The following is a 25,016-nucleotide window of genomic DNA, read 5'->3' on the forward strand; positions in this document are numbered from 1 at the left end:
TGGTACTATAGATGGAACTGAAGGCATGTTGTAACTGCAATATGATTAACAGTAAAATAGACGAAATTAGTTTGGTGATAGAAAGGTTCTAATAACACAGAACCTAGCAGCTTGTGCACTTACAATTTTTTTTAATTGTGATTATTGCTAACATATCAAATGTGAACATAAAAATTATAATTTATTCAATATACAAAAGAAAAATTTTACATTATACGGTTTTATATTGTAGCTCCCAAACCAACCCCACCCCCTGCAGCACCTGCACCTGTACCCTGGGCTCAATCTGGACCCAAAGCTGCTGCCCCATCACCCAAGGCCTTTGTACCCAAGGTCCAGCCTAAACCCCCTAGTGCCCCTGTTGGTCCAGGGGGCGGCCCTCCAAGACCGACAGGAACTGGAGCCGTGAGGGGCAAAAAGGGAGATGTCACTGTCTACCAGGAGGGGCAGCCCCTTCCAGGAGGAGCGAGGGTTCCCATTTGCTCAACCTGTGGAAACAGCATCAGGTCAGTTTGTTACACTTCTACAGGGGTATACAGTGGTATGTAATTAATCTGGTAACTGGCCTATGTGAGCAACAAACAAACATGCATCCAACCCAGAAGAGAGGGGGCAGACTTAAGGTAGAATATCCAAGATAGCAACAGTATGGATGTTAACTAATTCACCCATGAAATTCCATAATTGACTGGTCTAGTCTTTGATTTAGAGGAGCCTAAATGTGTCTTCTAATTCACCCATGAAATTCCATAATGGACTGGTCGAGTCTTTGATTTAGATGAGCCTAAATGTGTCTTCAGGTGTGAATGAGGTAATTGGGAATACAAAGAATTGATTGCTGTTTTCTTCTTAAAATTGGTTGGTCCTATCTTACAACTGAAGAAATTGTTTAGAGTTAAAAGTCACTACCATGCTATTGAAATATTGCTGGGGGGAGGGGGAATTTTGTTCCTTTTAATCTTGAGATATTTTCTTGGAGTTTCATTCTGATGTAAAATATTTGTTATTTCCAGGGGTCCGTTTGTGGTGGCCATGCACAAAACATGGTGCCCGGACCATTTTGTTTGTGCCCAGCCCCGTTGTGGTGTGAAGCTGCTGGACATCGGCTTTGTAGAAGAAGGTGGCTTCCTGTACTGTGAAAAGGACTACGAGACCTACTTCGCCCCGAAATGTGCCGTCTGCAGCCAACCTATTGTTGGGGTAAGATTATAACGGATCCAGTCACTTCCAAATGAAAGTTTGCTTCTCGATTTTCTGTATTACCATTGTTTTGTCTATGTAAACAACTTCCTTGTTTTAGACATTACTCTCGACTTTTTGTAGGAGTGTGTCAATGCTCTGCAGAAGACGTACCATCCTGATTGCTTTACTTGTCACCAGTGTAAGCAGGCTATTGGTGGTAACCAGTTCCATCTGGAGGATGGTCATGCCTATTGTGAACATGGTAAGTATTAATTTTTCTACTGTGAACATGGTAAATATTGTTTTATCTATATTGTGACCATTATACTAAATTAGAATTTTATTGCCATTGCTAAAAAGATAAGAGTCAGTAGTCAGACAGAATGGTAGAATTGTGTGTAAATGTGATTCATAAATCGCTGAATTTTCATATCACTTCTTTCTCAGACTGGAAACAATTGTTCCAAACTATGTGCAAGGGCTGTGCTTTCCCAATTGAGCCCGGAGATCGCTGGGTTGAAGCCATGAGTAGCAACTACCACTCCGAGTGCTTCAACTGCTCGGTGAGTATTGTTCAGCTGAGTGTGTAAAGAAAAATGTTCTGATTATAGTAATCATGGAACTTTATTGAACATTAGAAATGTAGGAAAAAATCTCAAAGATACCAGCAAGGTGTTTACTCATTGTCTATTTCAACAGTTGAGGATGTTGTGACCTTCTGATGATACCTCAAAGTTATAAGCTTCATAGCTTGAGGGCCTGATAATTCCATTTTTTACTTGGAATTAAAGATAATTATTTGTGTAATGTATAACTATACTGACTGCTATTGAAATCTGTTTTTAATTAGCTAGTTTAATGATACATGATGCTGAAAATAAATGATGAACAAAGGTGACGATGAATGGTTTGATAACTAAACTTCACCTATTTCATCTTTCAGACTTGCCAAATATCACTGGAAGGACAACCGTTCTATGCCAAGGCAGGCAAACCATACTGCAAGAAGCATGCACGATAGAGCAATGTAAAAGTGTTACTGTTGACGATCTACTAGACCTTCTGTATAGCCCAGAATGGCTGCCTTGTCGTGGACATCTTGTCACATCACACCATAACAAGGCTGTACTTCAGAGGGACATTTTATTTTTTAAGTAAAATATACTTCAGAGGGACATTTTATTTTTTAAGTAAAATATAAGCTAAAAATGTCATAGATGCAGTCATACTGTTTTCCAAATCATCACAGAGAAAAAAAGGTACAACACCTATGCAATTGGTCCACTAATGAACGGAAATTCGTAACCTTATTAGTAATGTATATTAGATCCAGGTTTTAATTTCATGTGTGATACATTTTAATCCTTGCCAAATGTATTCTCTTTTTGCAATAAAGACAGCCTTCCTGTCCATATCCTCAATGCTTATTTGTGTGTAATTGAGTGAACAAGGGGAAATAACTCCCAAATTATTTATAGATTTTTTTTCCTAACATTCTCATCGATTGATAATTATAAATGTTACAGAGTTTTAGCTGATTCAAGCCAAAACAACACAAAACTAATCTTGTCCTAGCTGTGTTGATTGGTTGGAGATAAGATCTTGTGTGACCGTCTGACTAGCTGTCACTAAGTTTGACAGGGTTGTATTCAAATTTTAATAAGAATGTTTTGTATATTTTGTAATCGTATACATAATTTTTAAAATAGCATAATATATTTTCCTATATAATGCCTTATTAAGTTTTTGCCTCTAGAACTTATTGAATATAAATATTGGCCTCTGTAGTAATGGCTGGTTAAATTGGCATTGTTAGATTAACACTAACCATAAAAAAATATCTGGACGCGGTTTCTTCTGTTGCTATGGTTACCACTAGAAGCATATATATAATAATGGAAGTGGAGAAAAACTATCCTCTTAACTTCATTGATCTTGGTAAGTTGAGAATAATTAGTCATTAGTATTTATCATTATCAGCATTAGAGCTAGTTGAACTTTAGTCTAAAATGTTTAACTGTATGTGGGTATTTTATTAGAATTTTGAACTAAACTTGATTATGATTATGTTGTTGAAAACGTAGATAACAGGCTAAAAGAATATCACTGTTGAACATATCTAAATCTGCAGCATTTGTTCTTATTTTTCTGTAAAATAGAAAAAATAGTGTATGTATGGCATTATTACACTGCAGTAACAAAGACTTGATAATGGTTCAATGTGCTTGATGTGGATATCAGTGAACACATGCAGAAGAAGGTTGATGTATAGAGCCAAATGACAATGTATTTATAGATGTATGCGATGTGAGTGATGTATAAAACAAACAGCTAGTTTATCTTGTACACCATAGTTTGTGTGGAGTTTCTGTACATACATATACGTGTAAATCAGCTATGCACATTATTAGTATCAAAGCGAGTCTTTATTATTCTTTAACAACAATTTTGAATTTCAATTATTTTGATATCAATGGCTTGTTATAACATATTCGTATTGTTAAGCATTAACTATTTTCACATGCATTTTAAAGATGCTCCACTGCTGACAGAGCAAAAATCATATTCGTCATTTGAACATTAATTGGTGTCTAATCATGTATATATATGCCTAATTAACACATAAAATATATAAAATAATTTATTTCGCCTTTGGTGCATGCGCAATCAGTACTTCATTCCATATAGGATATAATGTCACGGAATTTTTTCGGGATGCAATTAATTATTTTTCATATTTTTAACTTGAAGTAAAATTAGAAGCTCAAACTTTTCAGTGGTGGTAATGGTGTAAAGTAAGTAACTTTTGTAACTGAAGAAAAATACTTAATCGTCTGCTTCTGATTTTGATAGTGAAAAAATACCATTTCTCAGCGATGGAGCATCTTTAAGCATTTGATACTGCTGATCTTGTTAAGATAACTGTTGAAATGTACACCATGTATAGGTTGATAGATATTTACTTAATTAATGAAAGCTGGAAATAGGTGATGAGGTTTACATTAGCTTCACTGATTATACTGAGCTTACAGCTTAAAACATGTCACACTGCAAATGCTTCTTTGATTTCTCAGTCCATATATAGAAGAAATCAACTAAAGAAAGTTGAGATAAAAGAAAGTTTAAAGAAGTTTTGAAAATCGGAAACATAGGAGATATTTCACGTTTTGAAATCTGAAATATAGAGACCAGTGATTTTCTCTTAAATTTGATTCTGTAGTATTTCCATTAATGAATGAATTGCAGAATAATAGAAAGGATTTATGTGCGATATATCCTGCTAATCATTTAAATAATGTTAGATAGATAAATTATATTTATACATTGTATATAAAAGCTAAGACTATTCACTGCCAGTGTATATTATAGGTACTAACATGGTCAATGTTCCTCTATAGCTCCATGTGTACCCATATAAATATTATGTATCTTCATGACTGGCATGTGTACCAGAGTGCTGTGTTATATAAGGTCATTTTGTACAGGGTTCAGGCCGAGTTTTCTCCCTACAGATCCTGATGAAATGTATTGTTTTAGTCAATAGAGCAACTATTATTATTATTTGCCAAATCGTGACCTTTAAAAACATGATGTGATTACCTAAGTGTCATTAAACAAGGAATGTTACAGGAGTCGAACAAGTAAAAAATTCATAAAACGACCAAACTGTTTTTGTTTTGTTTCTAGCGGTTCACGTTATGTATATCTCTGTGGCTTTTTGTCCGTCCGTCTGTGTAAATAACCGCTACTGCTGCTCTGTTGTGTCATGAAAAGGCGACTAAATGAGAAATGTATCTATTCCTTCTAATGACTTTGTTCTTCTAACGTCCCCCTTGACACCGCCTTTCTTTTGACCATATGCGTTTACCCCTTTAGAAAGACTCGGGGGGGTTCTGTCTCCTATTTGATACACCATATGGTCTATAAAAGTGCCAGTTTCTGCTCCTGCTTAGCGCTCAGCATACAGGGAGTGAGACGACTGATTTGCCCGTTGTCAGTATAATGTGACCGGGAAAGGTGTGCAGTTTGGTGTTTTTTGGAGACCTGTTTCACTGAAGAGTCCTACAATATTATTACAGGGAGACAAAACGAATATACCTTACGCAGTCTCCCAAAACATTGCATACGGGGTGGCCGTCCTTAACTGACTCAAGCGGGGCCCAGTTTCATGAACATTCTTTAAATTTAAGGAATCCCTTAACTTAAAATTCTCCATAGGAAAGCATTACATATTTAAGAAAGAATGCTTAACTTAAAAGAGTTTTTTCATAACTTTTGTAAAGCTTTTCTATGGGGAAATTTAAGTTAAAGAATTCCTTAAAATCAAGGTATGTTCATGAGACTGGGCCCAGGTGTTAAAATATGACATTAAAGTTGTATGGTCTATCACTTTCGCTCTTTTTGTCATAGTGAAAACTAAGTGTTATACATATTTTTAAGTTTTAAACTTTCTAATTTTACCACTTTTTATAAAGTTGCAGCACTGGAAGTATTTTTAATTATAAAAGTAAAAAATCTTTTTAACGTGTACACGTGAGAAATAGGCTCGAAAGAGGCCGAATCATTCCGAACTCTTCCGAACATCGTCGCGACAATCTCGAAGTAACACGAGAGTTGTGAAACCAAGAGAAATGTCAACTATATTTCGTAAACAAAACATGTGGTCGACCTCAGCAGACTGGATCTACAAAGAAAATAATGCTCGCACATTACAATATTTGATACACACATTATTGAATTACGGCAATTTGTGAATTTGATATTTCAAATACTCGCTCTGGACATATACCAGCACGATTTGCTCATATTAGCCAGAAGGAAAACGTAAACAAACACGTGCGCTTACGCTAGTTACAATGTACCTGGATCACCACGTGCAGGACGTGTGGACGTCAGTCACGTGATACGATTCGGAATTCCGACAAAACCCGAAGGTACTGAACATGGCGGTGATTGAAGGCGTTTTATTCAAAACCAGGAATATATAATCCCTAGATTTCGGCTCTCTTATAGGCTGACATATGGTTTTGGGGAGCTAAATCATCAAGATACGTGTCCATGTTCAAATAACAAATATTAAAACGAACATACACGTTTCAGTGAAAATTACAAGAAATACAACTTTAAGCCCAACCAACCAACCTTTGTAACAGTCTCGCGTTTTGGCAGGAGTTGATTTTTCGCCCATTTGAGAAAGTTCTGGGTTCTGTCCCCTGGCCGAGACAATAGGACGGTTAGCATTTCAGCAGACCATCCTAAAATCTATTACATTAATATTTTGTCCTCGATGACGAATTAATACTTCCTTTTAATATTGGACTTATTGTATGAATGTTAAGTGATGCAGCAGTTTCACTAGTAACGTTTGTACATAGTATAAAACTATTATATCTAGTTTAGATCTCCCGTTTTCTTTGTATCATTTTATTCTATGTACTAAACTTCTGTATATCAACATAGTGATTTTCTTTATTCTAAGGGTCCCGACACCAAACGAATTCTGTTCTGTAAGTCATTCTCACGGTTTGATATCTTATAGCTTATTCCCATATGTGTCACTACAATTGCATTGAGTCTTCATTTTCTTGGTAAATGGGGATCTCGCCGAAGTCTTAAATAGGGAATTCGAATGATAGTGTAAAAAAGAACAACACAATGCATGCCTTTACTAAATGCATGTATCGGATGCAACGGGAGCCAGCTGTTAAATGTGACCAATGCAATGACACCAGGCAGACCTACATAAGAAAGAATCGATGTTGGCAAACTACTGTATACCATGATGGTAAAGTAAGCCTTATTGTCACCGATAAAAGGAAGTAATACTGTTAGAATAACTAGTGTTGTATTATCTGCAGCTGCACATAAAATCTGTCGATGAAAACTACATCCTACCACGGTAGTTAATGGTGATATTGTCATTTCATATACATTAGACGAGCGCGAAAACAAGTGTAGTGTATCTTGTTGCTTCAGTTAAATGTATCCTAATATTTCAATTGCGTAAAATGGTAATAGAGTGTTTTATGATATTTACGACCATTGAATGTGATCTGGGTGGACCGCGATTATATTGAAGTAAATAAATCCGTTATTGAATAAATCCTTTGCAAAGATTTAAAATTCAGGATATGATTACAAGACTTGTGTAGGTATCTGTGTCCTTTTTGCATTTTTTTTTAAATCAGGAAGTATTTTTTCATAATGAAACTATTACTACTACATATGTCTTGTTCGGAGACTAATTCCACAAAACCCTTCTTAATTAAGCAGGGGATGTCACTTGATTTCAATGACCAAAATTGTAGGACAATGAATGTGGGACGTTTAAATCATATAATTGCAAGTTTTGATCGTAAAGGCGCCTGCTTATTGATATCAATTGTTTGCTTTATCAGGCTAAACGATACAATAAGAGATATGTTCATCTTTTGGAAGGCTGTCGTATAATTGTGTAGTGTATTTAATTCACATTATACTAACTACGGGCGAATCATTCGTCCCACTCCCTTTGTGCTGAGCGGTAAGCAGGAGCAGAGACTACCAATTGTAGACTTTGGTGTGCCTCGGACTGGGGACAGAACCTTTTTCACAGAAGTGAACGCTCAACTGGATGCTAAAGTTAGGCGATGTCAAGGGAGAATTTGGGAAGAAAAAAGATAATATCCTTAAAGTCGCCTTTTACGCATGCAATAGGAGCATCAGGTATAATCCTGCCTACAGGACAACAGAAAATGGCACATATTTTTATTGTCCTCAAAACATTTTTGTCCTGGTTTGTATAAGTTGCAAGTTCTGTGTTAACATCAAATATGAAAGGTATCTTGCAGTATAAGATATTATAAGTTTATTAATCTTATCAGTTTGTATTGATGAAACAGTTATTAAAGATATCAATCTTTTAATGAATGATACACTCGATTTACTTGATGAATTTTGTATTAACTTCTTAAAGGAAACTTAAATTTAGCTCAAATACGTGTGATCTTACCTTCAGCGTTCTGTGCGATCGGACAGGTTATTCTGTTAGAATGATATAGCGCCCATCAATCTTTTCCAATATTTCCTCTCATATGATTTATCACAATATCTGTGTCTTTCGACCTTCACGACAAAAAGAATGCTATCATCACAAAATGAAAAAAGAATAGAAAGTTTAAACAGACAAACGCTTGCTTCTACAAAACAAAAAAATCTCATTGCTTAATTAAATGGCATTGCAATCTTTAAATATGGATAACCAAATGATCAATGACAAGTCGAAATCTGATTTAATTGTATGTCATTGGTAATTAAAAGATGTGCAATCTGAGCAGTCAGCGGTATTGGCCAAGTACTTCTATCAAATGATGTACTTACTATGCTTAATACTCTCTTACCAAATCAGGTGCTGATTTCTCGAAACAAAAACACAGACTGAAGTAATGCCTTAAGTTTCCTTCCTTCTTATATGAAAGATATGACTTAAGCCAGTTTTTACTCACGTTTGTTTCGAGAAAATCAGAGCCAGGTCATTTAAGGACGTCCTCCCAGTATAGCCGTGTATGTTGAATACGTATGTATTTTGTGAGATTGACGAACGTTCGTATTGTGTGTCCCCGTAATGACTGCGTGTGTAACTGTCTTTGTTAGGGATACAATGTACGTGATCTGCTGTATCCATGTAAAAGTAGAATATCTTGTCCATTGTATAGCGTTGTCTTACCGGAGCATACTCCTAGATACACCGAACAACACGCCCCGCCGGTCATATTTTACTGATAACGGGTTAACCATTCGTTCCACTCTTTTATCTGTTGAGCGCTAATCAGGAGTAAAAACTGCCACTTTATGCGACTATGAAGTGTCAGGGGAGAAAACATAGCCTTCATCACAGGGACGCTCAAGTTAATTCCAAATTTAGTCGCATTTTTCATGCAATGAAGAAGCATGCTCTACGGCTTGCTGAACAGCTTTAGGTATCTCTGTAATGACGAAGTTAATCAAGGTCATACACTTCGTTCTAGTAGTGTGTTGTCTTGCTGTCGATATCAGGTCAACGTTCGAGGGTGTTTATGTAGGTCTAACCCCGTGACCGACTTATTGTCCTTTGTTCACATCTACCTCATAAACATACACTGATAGGTTCCTCAACAGTTACATTATAGAACATTATTGATTTTAACATGTATACACGTTTATGTATATAAAGCCCCCGAAAGTGATGCACACCAAGAAAATCTAACTCTGGTATTATATGTTGATACACCATTACTCTGGTATGTACATGTAGTGTACAAGACATCAATGAAGCTCCATAGTAGACATCACTTTTTGGGATTCGTCAAGTAGTTTCATTGCGGCTGCGCAGTAGAATAATAATAGCTGTGGGCTTAGCAGACGTTGTTGATAAACACTCCTGCACAGAATATATCCAGTGTAGATTGCCATTAGATAGTGGTGTGTAGAGTCTAACATGGCAGCGACATTGTGGTCTGTAAAATCGTGCCTTTCTACTATAACACGAGGTAAGTCAATCATTATCGTCAGGTACAAAAGCTGTGTGAGCAGACGATAGTTGTACTATATGTATGAATAACTTTTTTCCTGCATATATACAGATGTACTGTACATGGATATATATAGGATTATCGGCGTTCAAAAGTAATATTTACCAGCTATGTTACTGATCAAGTCACGGAGGATAAGGAATATAGGCCATTTGTGTTGTATGTCATGTATGTCAATGATAGAAAATAATATAAAATATAACCACTGAATATGTATTGTAATCTGAATGAGCAACTTGCACTTCTTGATTGATACATTGTGAAATATAGTTTTTTCAACAGATACATATATATATATTTGTATCGAAATACTCCTGACATGCCATATATGATGAAAGATTGAATAACATCGCCAAGGCCACCAACAAGGTCGTAGACAATGTAAACACAAACTGAAAATACTCGCATTATCAGCGAGAGAGTAAATACGAGAATGATGTTGGGTCGTTGGCAGGTCGTTGAGTAAAGGTCCAGAAGTTTAATTGAGCTCTGTGACATTTCAGTATAGCCCTTATCTTAAAACATAACATTATAATAAATGAAGAACAAACAAATTGAATCTCTAATTCCCTTTGATTCGGAATTAACACAACACCTGCATTTATTAAATAATTTTATGTATTTTGAATGTGAATCTAGTTTATGCTTTGATCAGGTACAACAACATTGTATGTGAGAAATTATGCTGTGTCGACGAGTCGAATAGGGATCCAATGTTGTATAGGATCACTCTTCGACAAGGCCTGTTTACATAGGGATGTAATGTCAATATTGTCACTTCAATCCATCAGCAGGTTTGAGGCGATATACAACTCCAGCTGCAGCCAATACGGTATCCAAATCGGAACCACAGGAGCCTAATGGTCCCAGTGTCCATACAGAAATCCCTGGACCAAAGTCTCAGGCGCTGCTCAAGGATCTAGATGCAATCCAGGTAAGCGATAATGCTCATTGATTTACTCTTAGTAAATTTATATTTACTTGTGCTTATTTCTATCTTGAATAGGAATGTTCTAATTATTTCTCGGCACGAACGTTCGTGAAAAAGAACATTAGTCCTGCATAACCACTAACAACGATCAAAAACTTTTTAAAATGTATTCACTGAGAAAGTTTTTTTTTAATGTTGAAAGCTCTTAATCTTAAATATGATGTGAAAAATACTGTTGTTTCTGTAAAGATGGTAAGCAATGTAATGTTCACTTTCAGCTTAGTTTCAACTAGGTCATTCTGAGTGACTCAACAATACCACCTAAATATATTTTAACTCATGAATAGATGCCAACTCTATGGGGAAGTGATCTAGATAAGAAACAGTACAAAATACATAACAATTTTTATTTTATTACTTTTCGTTCCACATCGTTACCAAGTAGGTCGTCATCTAGATCTGCAATGTCCTTGAATTTGTCTTTATCCCAAGTTTTGAATGGTCGACGGTGATCAAACGTCCTCGATAACACACCTGGTACAAACTGTTCTATCCCACCCAGCCTTCCTCGTACGTTAGTAGACACCAGTCCTTTTTGAACTTATTCACCCTCCTTATCATCTATCTGTCCATTGTCGTCATACTATGACTGTATGGAAGCGTACACCTGTCTTTAAAGTCGACCATAACTGGGTTTTTTTGTTATTTTTTTTCTTATCTTGTCTTATAAACAAGCCTTGCCTGACCATTAGTCAATGGTCAATCAAATAACGGCCTGGTTGTCCGAGAAAGGACGCCATTACCCCTAGCGTGAAATCGATTTTATTTTCTCCGTTTGTTCTGTGCATTATGAAATTCATACACAGCATCCTTTTACATAATCAACGAAGGTTCCATTTTATCAAAATGTTTCATAAGGAACTACTGTTTGTTATGGCTACTATTCATGCACTCTAAAAACCCAATGCGGACTTTATCCCAATTTGACTAACACTTAAGTATTAGGGAGTAATGCTTAGATGTTTGGTTTTGGGTTATTAACGTCCTATCATATAATAATTAGCAGTCATGGTCTTTAAAGGACGGCCTTCCATGTGTGCAAAGTGTTGACTGGGATGTGTTTGTTCAATGCTTCACTGAGGAAGCACTATAAAAAGGGCAAAAGTTCCACTTTAACAAGAAGACACATACCGCATACTGTATATATATTCTGCAGCCTCCCAAAAAGACTTTGAGGCGTGGGAAGCCCTTTACCTGTTTGGTAACGTAATATATTCTAAGATATAATCAAAGTCATGTTCATTTGCTAAAACAGGATTCTCCAGTTTGTGCATTTAGTAAATAACTTATTCTCCATGATGCAAAATGAAAAATTCACGACAAAATGTATAATTTTCAAAGGACCATATTAGTTTTTCTTTCTGCCTAGACCAAGAGAGCAACTATGAGGAATTGATGCCTTAAAGGATTGAATATCATAGAAATGCGGGGAAATAATTCCACAACTAGGTCGTCTTGTTCGATATGTGTGTTTTAAAAAAATTATCTTTTACAAAAGCAATGCTATTTGATTTCGAACGAAACATTTCTCTTTTTTCATTTGCTAGATGTTATATTACAGAACACAGGAGCTGTTCAGTTTTTCGTGGATTACGAACGAAGTAGTGGTAATTACCTGGCCGATGTAGACGGGAACTTGATGCTGGATTTATTCACTCAGATCTCCTCCGTTCCTATAGGTAAGCTTCAATTGATTTATATTCTATTCTTGTTTCCCATTTCAAATAGTAAGATGTAAATGCAGCTATTGATAAACAATTAGAACATATCGGGTATAACAAATAAGAAAATAACGCAAAATCGAATAAATGAGAACAAAATATAGGCAAAGGGAGTAAATCCCAGGCACTCATGAAGAATAAGCGTTTTCTGCTACATCGACGGCACCCACCATAAAACAGACGTTAAAATCCATTTTAAGTACTTTCCCATACAGTATAATTTGGCTGTGACGAAAGACCACATGGTATATCATTAAGCAATGCATGAACTCCTCAAAATCATTTTATGTTAATCTCAAAATAGTGATTTCGGATTATAACAAGATATGCGTCTTTATAAAACATTAAATATTAAGAATCAATATGTTTCAAATTCTTTCTTCTAGCACCAATTCAAAAAGCAGTTTAAACGTTGCAGCCCTAGTTCCACAATTAGGATTTTAGTGAAAAAATAAGCATGTCGTTGAAGCCATGGTCTTTAAGTGTGATATTCAGAACAAAATGAACAAAAACCTATTTCCTTGACGTTGTCCTGTTAGTAGATCGGACAAAACAGCTGGTATGGTTAAGTTCAATGCCAAGCATGACTATTCATTGTGTTGATAACGCTTATGTGTATTTCACCATACGATAAATTTGTTACTTAGTGACATTTTTATGGCATTCAAGATTGGAAACTTTACATATATATACATTTACATGTTATTAGTAAAGCATAATTTGTTTATTGTAAAACTAAATTTTGATAACAAGCACCGTTCAAAGTCGTTTGCCAATAACGCAACTATTGGGGAAAGATACCGCATTATACAATTAATATCTGTTTCACAGGAAGCATCACAGGAATCGATTTTAAGAACGAATAAGAGACAGATATTACCAACGAATTTTCCTATGAAATTGACGTTTATTGAGCCTCTTGGAGCACTACCGTAACAATCGTGGGTGTTATCTGTTCGATTGCTGCCTCACCTCTCATTTAATTTCGTTTTTAATTCCATCGATAAACTTATCGCAAAATATTATGTCTATTTCCGTAATCAGTTAATGAAATAAACAAAATTTTCTTATGACTGAACGAGGAATAAAACTATTTTACTAGATATACGAATTGTTTCTTTTAGAAGTTAAATGTAGTGGTGTGTATATTTTTTAGCGGTCGGTTTCTTTCGGTTAAAGGAAAACGATTTGATGATGCTAATAATATGAAGTCAATTTGAATATAATCAGAGTGATTAATAAATATTCATTTCTATTGTATTGTCATATGACACGATATAAATTCTAAATAACAACGTAATTTGCAAATATACAAACTGTAGATGCCATATTAACATAACTGTTGTGACGATATAAGATTAGAAAAGATCTAGTAAAAGTAAAATTTTTAAAAATTATAAAACAATGTCATTTTTTGCAATGTTACGTATGAATTAACTGGGCCAGTTCGTCGGAATATCTTTGAAATGCTTTGAAAGAAAAATGCCTTTGTAGCAGCATAATTGAATATTTATACATACCGAACTGATTTAAATCTGGGTTAATGTATATCACCGAGGATCTTCTCCAATGTCATATCCCACAAGGTTTTTAAAGTATAAAGTAGTTACTTACTTTCTGTTTATATTGCCAGTCATAAAGATGTTCGTCATTCAATAAAACAGATTCTCGTGTTTAATCGGTTATTCAATTAATGAGAAAGCATTGGTTGATATTATTTATAGATTCTTGTCATACGGCTTTGGTTGATATTATTTATAGATTCTTGTCATATGGCTTTGTTGATATTATTTATAGATTCTTGTCATATGGCTTTGGTTGATATTATTTATAGATTCTTGTCATATGGCTTTGTTGATATTATTTATAGATTCTTGTCATATGGCTTTGGTTGATATTATTTATAGATTCTTGTCATATGGCTTTGGTTGATATTATTTATAGATTCTTGTCATATGGCTTTGGTTGATATTATTTATAGATTCTTGTCATACGGCTTTGGTTGATATTATTTATAGATTCTTGTCATATGGCTTTGGTTGATATTATTTATAGATTCTTGTCATATGGCTTTGGTTGATATTATTTATAGATTCTTGTCATATGGCTTTGGTTGATATTATTTATAGATTCTTGTCATATGGCTTTGGTTGATATTATTTATAGATTCTTGTCATATGGCTTTGGTTGATATTATTTATAGATTCTTGTCATATGGCTTTGGTTGATATTATTTATAGATTCTTGTCATATGGCTTTGGTTGATATTATTTATAGATTCTTGTCATATGGCTTTGGTTGATATTATTTATAGATTCTTGTCATATGGCTTTGGTTGATATTATTTATAGATTCTTGTCATATGGCTTTGGTTGATATTATTTATAGATTCTTGTCATATGGCTTTGGTTGATATTATTTATAGATTCTTGTCATATGGCTTTGGTTGATATTATTTATAGATTCTTGTCATATGGCTTTGGTTGATATTATTTATAGATTCTTGTCATATGGCTTTGGTGTTGATATTATTTATAGATTCTTGTCATATGGCTTTGGTTGATATTATTTATAGATTCTTGTCATATGGCTTTGGTTGATATTATTTATAGATTCTTGTCATATGGCTTTGGTTGATATTATTTATAGATTCTTGTCATATGGCTTTGGTTGATATTATTTATAGATTCTTGTCATATGGCTTTGGTTGATATTATTTATAGATTCTTGTCATATGGCTTTGGTTGATATTATTTATAGATTCTTGTCATATGGCTTTGGTTGATATTATTTATAGATTCTTGTCATACGGCTTTGGTTGATACTGTTTATAGATTCTTGTCATATGGCTTTGGTTGATATTATTTATAGATTCTTGTCATATGGCTTTGGTTGACATTATTTATAGATTCTTGTCATATGGCTTTGGTTGATATTATTTATAGATTCTTGTCATATGGCTTTGGTTGATATTATTTATAGATTCTTGTCATATGGCTTTGGTTGATATTATTTATAGATTCTTGTCATATGGCTTTGGTTGATATTATTTATAGATTCTTGTCATATGGCTTTGGTTGATATTATTTATAGATTCTTGTCATATGGCTTTGGTTGATATTATTTATAGATTCTTGTCATATGGCTTTGGTTGATATTATTTATAGATTCTTGTCATATGGCTTTGGTTGATATTATTTATAGATTCTTGTCATATGGCTTTGGTTGATATTATTTATAGATTCTTGTCATATGGCTTTGGTTGATATTATTTATAGATTCTTGTCATATGGCTTTGGTTGATATTATTTATAGATTCTTGTCATATGGCTTTGGTTGATATTATTTATAGATTCTTGTCATATGGCTTTGGTTGATATTATTTATAGATTCTTGTCATATGGCTTTGGTTGATATTATTTATAGATTCTTGTCATATGGCTTTGGTTGATATTATTTATAGATTCTTGTCATATGGCTTTGGTTGATATTATTTTATTATATTATAGATTCTTGTCATATGGCTTTGGTTGATATTATTTATAGATTCTTGTCATATGGCTTTGGTTGATATTATTTATAGATTCTTGTCATATGGCTTGGTTGATATTATTTATAGATTCTTGTCATATGGCTTTGGTTGATATTATTTATAGATTCTTGTCATATGGCTTTTGTATATTTAGATTCTTATAGCTTGTTATTATAGATTCTTGTCAAATGGCATTGGTTGATATTATTTATAGATTCTTGTCATACGGCTTTGGTTGATATTATTTATAGATTCTTGTCATATGGCTTTGTTGATATTATTTATAGATTCTTGTCATATGGCTTTGGTTGATATTATTTATAGATTCTTGTCATATGGCTTTGGTTGATATTATTTATAGATTCTTGTCATATGGCTTTGGTTGATACTATTTATATATTCTTGTCATATGGCTTTGGTTGATATTATTTATAGATTCTTTGTCATATGGCTTTGGTTGATATTATTTATAGATTCTTGTCATATGGCTTTGGTTGATATTATTTATAGATTCTTGTCATACGGCTTTGGTTGATATTATTTATAGATTCTTGTCATATGGCTTTGGTTGATATTATTTATAGATTCTTGTCATATGGCTTTGGTTGATACTGTTTATAGATTCTTGTCCTATATTTTAGGGTACAATCACCCAAGGTTTCTTCAGGCCCTGCTGAAGGATGAAAATAGGGTATGTATTACATTGAATATCTCTTGAAATACGCATTCCAAAGTTAATGTATTATTCAGTGGTGATTATCAAAGAAGCATGGACATTTGTTTAAATCACAGGGCATGTGGACCTGTACATTTACATGCGATTAGGATTGATTCAAACTCAGCAAAATATTTATCTTTAACTCATTGTTAAGTACCTGAAATAAGACAATAAAATTATTGACATCTGGTTCCTTTTGAAAAATTGTTTGTTGTATGTGATTAGTGTGTTTATTTTGATAGGCTGCGGTATGTCTCCTAATTACAGTTCGATACATGCTGTATTAAGCAGTAATATATTTAATCAATGATCTATCGAATAACAATAGCCTGCGAAGTTCGAATCAAATTATCTTTCAGTAACAACGAGATTTGACTTTATTTCGGGCTTAAATTTCTCAAGTTTCCAAAGTTTCATTCACATGTAACACGTTAACAGATAATAGGAGATGAACGCTACTATCACTTTGTTGCAATAGAAAATTGAAATTTGAGAACAATAGTTTTTTTTTTCTGGATTGGTAACGATGATCGATATGTGCGATTGAATATTTACTTCAGAAGTTGATAATAATATTGAAATGACATCCCCTTTACTTCATACAAAGATCGTTTCTATCGCGCAAAACACTCAACAATATTGGAGGGAAAATACTACCGAAAATGTGAACACGAAGACTACAGTCAATATTTTTTTTCAAACGATATGATATTATAATATGATAATAATCCGTCTCTCATATATATCATGATATTTTGGATAAATGTGTAATAAATTTCATTGTATATTATTTGACAGGCTACACTTATAAACCGCCCGGCTCTTAGTGTTTACCCTCCGAGTGACTGGGGCTCACGTCTAAAGAACGCCCTACTCTCGGTAAAGTATTGTGGTTCAGTAACAACATGTTTCGACATTATTATCCACAAATGTTTTGTATTACATAATTTCTCCTGAACCCTTTTAGATTTAAATTTTGTATATAGCTGTCGGATGCGATGATAAAGCACATCTCAAGAGTGAACATTGTTGTCTAGCATATATATTATATGTTGAGTTATGATGACTGATCTATAACTTTCAGTCCGTTTCGGTTTAGACAGGATACTTTATTCAACATTGTTCAGTTTTAATTGCTGCTATCAAAAGTCCATTTAGATATATTTTACACTAAAATGATAGATTAGAGAGAACATTACATTCTAAGAAAAAAAGACACTCACACATGCATTGATATCAATCTAATCTTATACATTATGTATATCTCATGTAAATGGTAGGTGGCTCCCCCGGGCCTGAACCAGGTCCAGACAATGGCATGTGGCGCATGTTCAGTAGAACACAGTCAGAAGGCTATGTTTATTGCATATCAGGTAAAATATTACGACGACTCTCAATTTTTTAAATGTATTGCTCCAAACTTTAAAGCTTTCCCTATACTTGTAATATATAACTGGTCACTTTTAAAATTTTCTCATGGAAAATGGTATTTTCCAAGATTTTAAGACAATTTTGTTTCCATTCAAGTGTCAGGGTCTAAAAAAATCTACTGTTCATAATGATTGATTTGCTTATTTTGAAAGATGTCGAGTGAAAATCAGTACTCAGGATACATGTAGCTCAAAAAGACAATGAGGTGTAAGGCATGTTAAAAGTTTGCCAATAAGATTGCTCTGGTATTATCTTCAGCGCCGACAGAGAGGCGGGCAGCCCCCTTCCCCAGAAGAGCTGAAGTCTTGTGTTGAAGGTCGCGCCCCTGGATGTCCAAATTTGTCTATCTTGGCCTTCAGAAACGCTTTTCATGGCAGGACCATGGGTAGGTTTTTGTAAAATTTCGAATTCAAAATATCGTTGCATAAATGTAAACCCGTTGAATATGTTTTGAGAATCAAGACACTGGAAGCAATGCTCTTATGCTAAAGAGGTTGCACTGAAAACGATAATTACATGTACTATTATTTTTATGTAAATATATTTTAGATTTAAATTGTTATTTGCTCTCTTTTGATATGCAGGTGCCCTGGCTGTAACCTACACCAAATGGTCCCACAAATTGGATTTCCCTTTACCTGATTGGCCGTGTGCAAGTTTCCCCGCGTTACAATACCCCCTTGACCAGTTCGAGCGGGAAAATAGAGCAGAGGAAGATCGCTGCTTGGATGAGGTGTGAATGAACTCATTAACCACTATTACAAATACTGGTATCCCTTTTGAGTCATCCTCAGATTAATCATGAAGCATTGATTGAATTATTGACTGACATTTTGAGATTTCACTTAAGGCTTAAAATATTGTTCAAAATGTGTGGCAATACTATGATCTAAGGACTACAGTTCGCATCATAATTTGTTTTATTGGGTCACTTGAGACGTAGTCCTGCTGGAAACTACGAACCAACAAAGAGTAAATATCCAGATGACTATAAAGGATTATAGGTTTTTTATTTCTGTTATTTCCTATTTTAAAGTTCTGCATTTTTTCAATGTCTAGAAGTGTGCTCGCGATATTTCAAGCTAGTAAAGTTTTAGGATATGTGGTTTACCAGACACTGAGTAATTGTTTCAATTAGACTATGCTAATTATATCCGTCAGATTGCGTTGTATAATGACGGAAAGAGGTTGTATATTGCCTTCTACTGTTTCCGCCTATGTAGACATACAGAAATTGATGAAGAGACGCACAAGAGGTGCTTGATATATTAAATGCACTGAAACACACTATACAACCAAAGAATTGATAACTAGAGGTAATATTGAGAGTGATTTTTGAATTCATCGAATGTTTGACATAGACGTTCGTTGGTTGGTGGATAAGGCTTAATAGCCTATGGTCATATAAGGATGACATCCCCTGTTTACATTATGTTATGTGTCTAGTGTAAAATTTTGGACAAAATCCTAAAGCAATCTTTATCTCTAGGTTAGAGAACAGATACATGCCTGGGAGAAGAAGGACTGCCCCGTGGCTGGGATTATTGTGGAACCGATCCAGTCCGAGGGAGGGGACAATCATGCTACGCCCTACTTCTTCCAGGGACTTCAGGACATCGCCAAGGATGTAGGTCATGTTTGTTGAATATATGCCTATATAACAATACATTTTATGAGAGGGCTAGTGTCGACTGTAAGAAGTGAAACAGTGGCTCGATAAAGACCGCATTGGGACCGAATATTAGTATATTCACAAGACACCAGACTTGACCAGATGCTAGCACTGAACACATAATTATATACTGCATAATGTTCCATGTTCATTTACATTTTCTGTTTTGGAAACATATGGCAAATTGTATGAGGTTTGTCGCGTGAAATTTGAAGTATAGGCGGCTACAGGAAGATAAGAGTTAGAGATATGTGAATTTATTAAAGTTTGTATTCTATTTACTGATTTTAAAACTATTTTATTTTTCGTATTAGATACATTGTGTATTATTTAACCATGTGCATTAGACATCGTGCATCGAATTGTAATTAAGTGAACACTCGGCTCCGGTAAAGCTGTTTGGTGGCTAAACTTGAAATAAAGGTTACTATTACAATATTGCACTATACAACAATTGTTGTAATAATTTATTTTTATAGTAATAGTTCGAAAATTGCTTGTTTGGTTTTATAGATATTTAGCATTTAACAGCGACAATTCAACATACAAGCCGTATCTCAATTTGCTGAAACCAAACGTATGACGTTATCACAGAACAATCGCTGTCATTAACGGTTTGCGTACATTTTGTACAACTGACAAAAACTTTGCAACCTTTAGCAGAATAATAACGTGAGTAAAATAGAAATGCAAACGATGTATGGTTAATGACTTGCATGCTATCTCGTAAATCGTTTAAAGGACATTTTTTTATTTGGAATTTTAATATTTCAAGCACGAAATTGCAATGATGGTGGATGAAGTACAAACCGGATGTGGTGCAACAGGAAAGTTTTGGGCGCATGAGCATTGGGATCTGAAAGATGCTCCTGATATTGTTTGCTTCAGTAAAAAGATGCTTACAGGCGGATTCTTCTACAAAGACCATTTACGGCCACAGGAGGTATGCCAAATCAATAATAACACCATGCCGAACGATATGCAATATAGTAAAATCAGCATGTCTTCTCTTTAAATCTTAAGAGTGGATATCTTGATTGATAACGAAGGACTCTAGTTGCAAATATAGTCTCCTTAAAGGGTTGTCATGTTGAGTTATTGGTTTTATTTTCATGTTATCCCGTCAGTCATAACCACTATTAGCGTCACTTGAGGGTTTGTAATTTACGATATTTCATATGTTAATTTTTGTTGCCATTCAAGGTGATCAACGATGATGATTTGTTTACAATGCATTATCATTTCATTCCATACAGGCTTACAGAATCTTCAACACTTGGGTAGGTGACCCTTCGAAGTTGGTCTTCCTGGAGGAAGTTGTGAATTTGATAAAGGAGGAGGGTCTTTTGGGACGAGTTGAGGATACTGGTTCTTATCTTCTTAATGGATTGTATGACATTCAGGTAAAGTATACAAAATGAAATACATAAAAATCATACGACATGCAGGTAAAGTACATAAAATGCAATATATATAACTATCATGAAATAAAAGCGGTAAACATTTCAAATAAACTACCCAAACATGATTGACCTAACCTAGGACAAACTAAAATCAAACTGACCGATTTGGTTTTGTTTAGTAGGTATACGTCCTATTAACAGTCATGGCCGTTCCAGGATGACCTTCCATATGTGCAATGTGTTGCGATGCGTGAATGTCTGTATGTTTTGGAAGGCTGCGGTATTTGTCCTTGTAATAGTGACACTCTTGTCTTTTTATAGTGTTATCTCACTGAAACATGTCACCAGAGACACAGAACTATTTAGGATTGAGAAAAGAAAAATGTTGGGTATTCATGCAGAGTAAACGTCTTTTGTTTAATTGAATAATACCATGGCCATATCAACAAGGAATTCTTAAAAATAAATCTGTATATCTCGTAAGACAGTGTAACCTTTATTTCTCTTTATTTTTTACAGAATAAGTACCCAGGAATACTAAGCAGAGCTCGTGGAGTTGGAACGTATTGCTCTATAGACTTTAATGACTCTGATACGAGGGACAAAGTTATCGATGATCTCCGACAAAAAGGTATATAACAAAACCACCTGGTCAATATACGACTGTGAATATGATAGATCCGGGTGTACGTTTTTTTATTTTGCCTATCTACTATTAAAATGAAATATTTTATTAATGCAGCTATCGTACCTAATGTAAATAAAGGATATTAAATGAGTGTTCATTTCATATGAGTTTTATGAAACGAGTTTTTAAACTTCGAGACGAGTTTCATAAAATCTCATATGAAATGAACACATTTAGATATTTTTATCACATTTCTACAAAAACCTACATTTTAAGGAATCTCACGTCAAAATAGATTGCGAAAATCAGGCGACGGCCGCCATTTTGCCCCGCCGTCCTCAAAATCCTGACGTTACATCATTTTTACTGGCGTCATTTTTATTGTTTCTGTTTAAATCTATTTAGGTCATATTACACTAGTGACATATGCAAAAATATTACACGGGCGAAATCACTGGATATCAGGCGGATTATGTGATAAATCTGTTTACTGTATACGTTGATTGTTGATATAATATCTTTTTTGCTGCAATAACCATGACGTATAATTGTTAAATTCCTTGGTGATAACATATTTTCCGCTAATACACAAATCTTCTCTAATTGACACTGATCCTTTATATCATTTTTTTTATTTAATGGTTTAATCTTGTGTATCTTTGTTTTAAAGGTATCAACCTAGGTTCGTGTGGAAACAACTCGATCCGGTTTCGCCCCACATTGACCCTCTCTAGAAACCACGTAGACGTTTTTATGGATGTGTTTAGTTCCGTCGTAGGAGGACTTAAGTCTTAGAAACCAACGCGTTACCCATCAGTTGAAAGGAGATGTTGGATAAAGAGGACATTTCTCTGTCCGACACCTATAGTCCGTTTTCTTACCAGGCTCAGCCTCGTCTCAGCCACAGACAGAAATAAATATCTGAGGATTTGGCGATCAACAAAGAATGTCTCGCAACCGCCAAAGGATGCAATTAGGACAAGACTTCGCTGTTTTCTGTTTTGATAAAATAAGCAGTGCTTGATACCGCATTTAGTTGAAAACTTACAAAATTATGTATTTTGTGATTCAGATTGATATTCATCTTTTCAATTTTTATTTAAGCATTTTTGTCATATTTTTTGACATGCGTTGGTGTGTAACATACATTGGTTGTTCTAGCATACCCAGTGGTGCGCATTAGCAGTGTTTCTTCACTGAAATATTAAAAAATGGATGAATTATTAACACACTTGTAACCAGGTCGTGAAATTTTGATTCTCTAAAATTTTCATTTTATTTTTAAATTTTATGTGCAAGATTGATGTTATGACACGTAGTGATTTCTTGTTGAATCAAACATGGCAGGAGAGTGGCAGTTTATTGTTGTGGTTTATTGTCACGATGAAGTGACATTATTTGTGTATAGAAATGGTTTCTCGCCGAATTAATTTGTTGATATACATAAAATGTATACCTTATGGTTATTATTAAAATGATTATGATTCAATAAAATTACATTACGAAGAATGTTTTTAATTTTATTTTTTTTTCAAATAAAATATTACATTGAAAGCAATATTATTTGTGATAAAAATTCGTAAAAATAATTTGATACTTCACACGCCTTATGACTCTCAAACCGCCTAATGTTTAGAAGGAAACAAAATTCAAATTCAAGTTTGGGAAAAGAATTCTGATTATTTTCTCATTATCTTAAACACTCTTTTGCCATTTGTAATTAATCCGCATGCAAAATATAAAAATAACTATTTAATTTACCATAAAGAAATCTTGAACGTTTGAACTGTTCTTAGATAATAGTTTTAGATTAAGTTGCCTCTCAATAACACTGGAGAATGTCTGAAACATTCAGCTTTCGGTGGTTTTACCGAAACTGGAAAAACATAATACGACAGCTGGTGGTAGGAGATTGAAGCAATAAACACGTCTCCTGGAAATGGAATATCGATTAATGTCTTCACGACTTCGAGTGAATCTGATGGTCTGTTACAGTTAAGAGATGTAATATAGGAGATTGATAAATCAACATCAAGAAGTTAATTTCACTGTGTTAACACAGAGAAGCCCTGCAGGAAACACATTCATTTAATGTGCTGAAAGACAGACCGTTTCATTGAACTAGCGGCTTTAAAGAAATTTTTTCTGACATGCGATAATTAAGGTTTGAATATCGAGGTTGTCTCCCTTGTAACAATACTCTGTTTCTTATGTTATCGCGTAACTTGGGAGATCAATATTGAGTACCGCGAAGAAAGAAGGCTGACTGATTGATAAATTCGACTAAAATTTGGATTCTTATGTTTCCCTTATTGTCTTATGATTTCCTAACGTCCTTTTGGCAATGCCTCGCTTTTCAGTGGTCCTCTTTTCATCTTATGTCCTCTGGTAAAGATAATTAATAGTATATAAAATGGTAGTTTATCGTTTCCGCTTAGCCATCAACTAAATGGGCGTAGGGCGACTGGTTTGACTAATCTCAACATGTGATCGAATAGCAATTGCTCATGATATGATATTATAATTTGTCGCATGTGGAATGCTTAGGATACGCATAGCATGCATATATTATACGAGAAAATTACTTTCAAATGGATTTTGTTCAATATACTACTAGCTGATGACAGGTCACACACTTTTTACTTTATCAACTACTTAAGCTGTGGAATGCAAGAATCATTTCTCACTCCTTTTCTTAATATTTTGAAATAATACTATGGCGAATTTTACAAAAGTTGTCAGGGTTTTTCCTGTAGTTCTACTACGTATTAACAGTATGGTGGTAGCTTTATAACTACGGGAGATATATGTGACAATATTTACAACACTGGCATGGCAAGAAAATGTGTAGAAATACGTCGTTGGGAGTTTGTGAAATATTGATATAAATGGACAAGTTTTCACATTTAGAAAGTTAAAAAGCAGTTTCCCAAAACACAAACACTCTCTACACACTACGCATCGCAGACAGGGGAGACTACCCGAACTGACTTAAGCTGTAGCTATACTCAATCGCGACATCTCGGAGTAATTTCCTTGAATCTTCGGAAATATATTCCCGAAGATTACCGGAAATTTCTCCGAGGGGATCCGATTGTAGCTATACTATGTTATAATATAAAATTAATCAAATGTATCTAAAGAAAATCTAAATACATCCTAAGGAGAAGATCTATATAGAAAATGCCT

General features: G+C 34.4%; 2 protein-coding genes across 12 annotated transcripts in view; both read left to right on the forward strand.

Moving 5' to 3' along the window:
• LOC138323741 (PDZ and LIM domain protein 7-like) overlaps positions 1–2,341 on the forward strand; it is a 42,157-nt gene extending 39,816 nt beyond the window's left edge. For all 10 annotated transcript variants that reach the window (XM_069268549.1, XM_069268553.1, XM_069268551.1 and 7 more), the window contains 5 exons: positions 233–506; positions 1,014–1,200; positions 1,324–1,444; positions 1,630–1,745; positions 2,126–2,341. In XM_069268549.1, the coding sequence (XP_069124650.1) occupies positions 233–506; positions 1,014–1,200; positions 1,324–1,444; positions 1,630–1,745; positions 2,126–2,203 (776 nt within the window). In that variant the 3' untranslated portion in view covers positions 2,204–2,341. The remainder of the gene's footprint in view (positions 1–232; positions 507–1,013; positions 1,201–1,323; positions 1,445–1,629; positions 1,746–2,125) is intronic.
• A 7,177-nt stretch (positions 2,342–9,518) lies between these two features.
• LOC138323742 (4-aminobutyrate aminotransferase, mitochondrial-like) lies at positions 9,519–23,336 on the forward strand. 2 transcript variants are annotated; one of them, XM_069268561.1, is made up of 13 exons: positions 9,519–9,689; positions 10,526–10,665; positions 12,284–12,401; positions 16,617–16,666; positions 17,492–17,572; positions 17,974–18,066; positions 18,383–18,509; positions 18,709–18,857; positions 19,614–19,751; positions 20,572–20,739; positions 21,053–21,199; positions 21,719–21,830; positions 22,498–23,336. In XM_069268561.1, the coding sequence occupies exons 1-13, from the start codon at positions 9,638–9,640 to the stop codon at positions 22,620–22,622; spliced, it is 1,500 nt and encodes a 499-aa protein (XP_069124662.1). In that variant the 5' UTR covers positions 9,519–9,637; the 3' UTR covers positions 22,623–23,336. The 2 variants fall into 2 exon arrangements, with proteins under 2 accessions (XP_069124662.1, XP_069124661.1); XM_069268560.1 differs by having other exon boundaries at positions 9,521–9,689; positions 10,523–10,665.
• Positions 23,337–25,016: the final 1,680 nt, after the last annotated feature.

The sequence above is a fragment of the Argopecten irradians genome, chromosome 5 (genome assembly GCF_041381155.1).
Source record: "Argopecten irradians isolate NY chromosome 5, Ai_NY, whole genome shotgun sequence".
In the NCBI taxonomy this organism is placed as follows: Eukaryota; Metazoa; Mollusca; class Bivalvia; order Pectinida; family Pectinidae; genus Argopecten; species Argopecten irradians.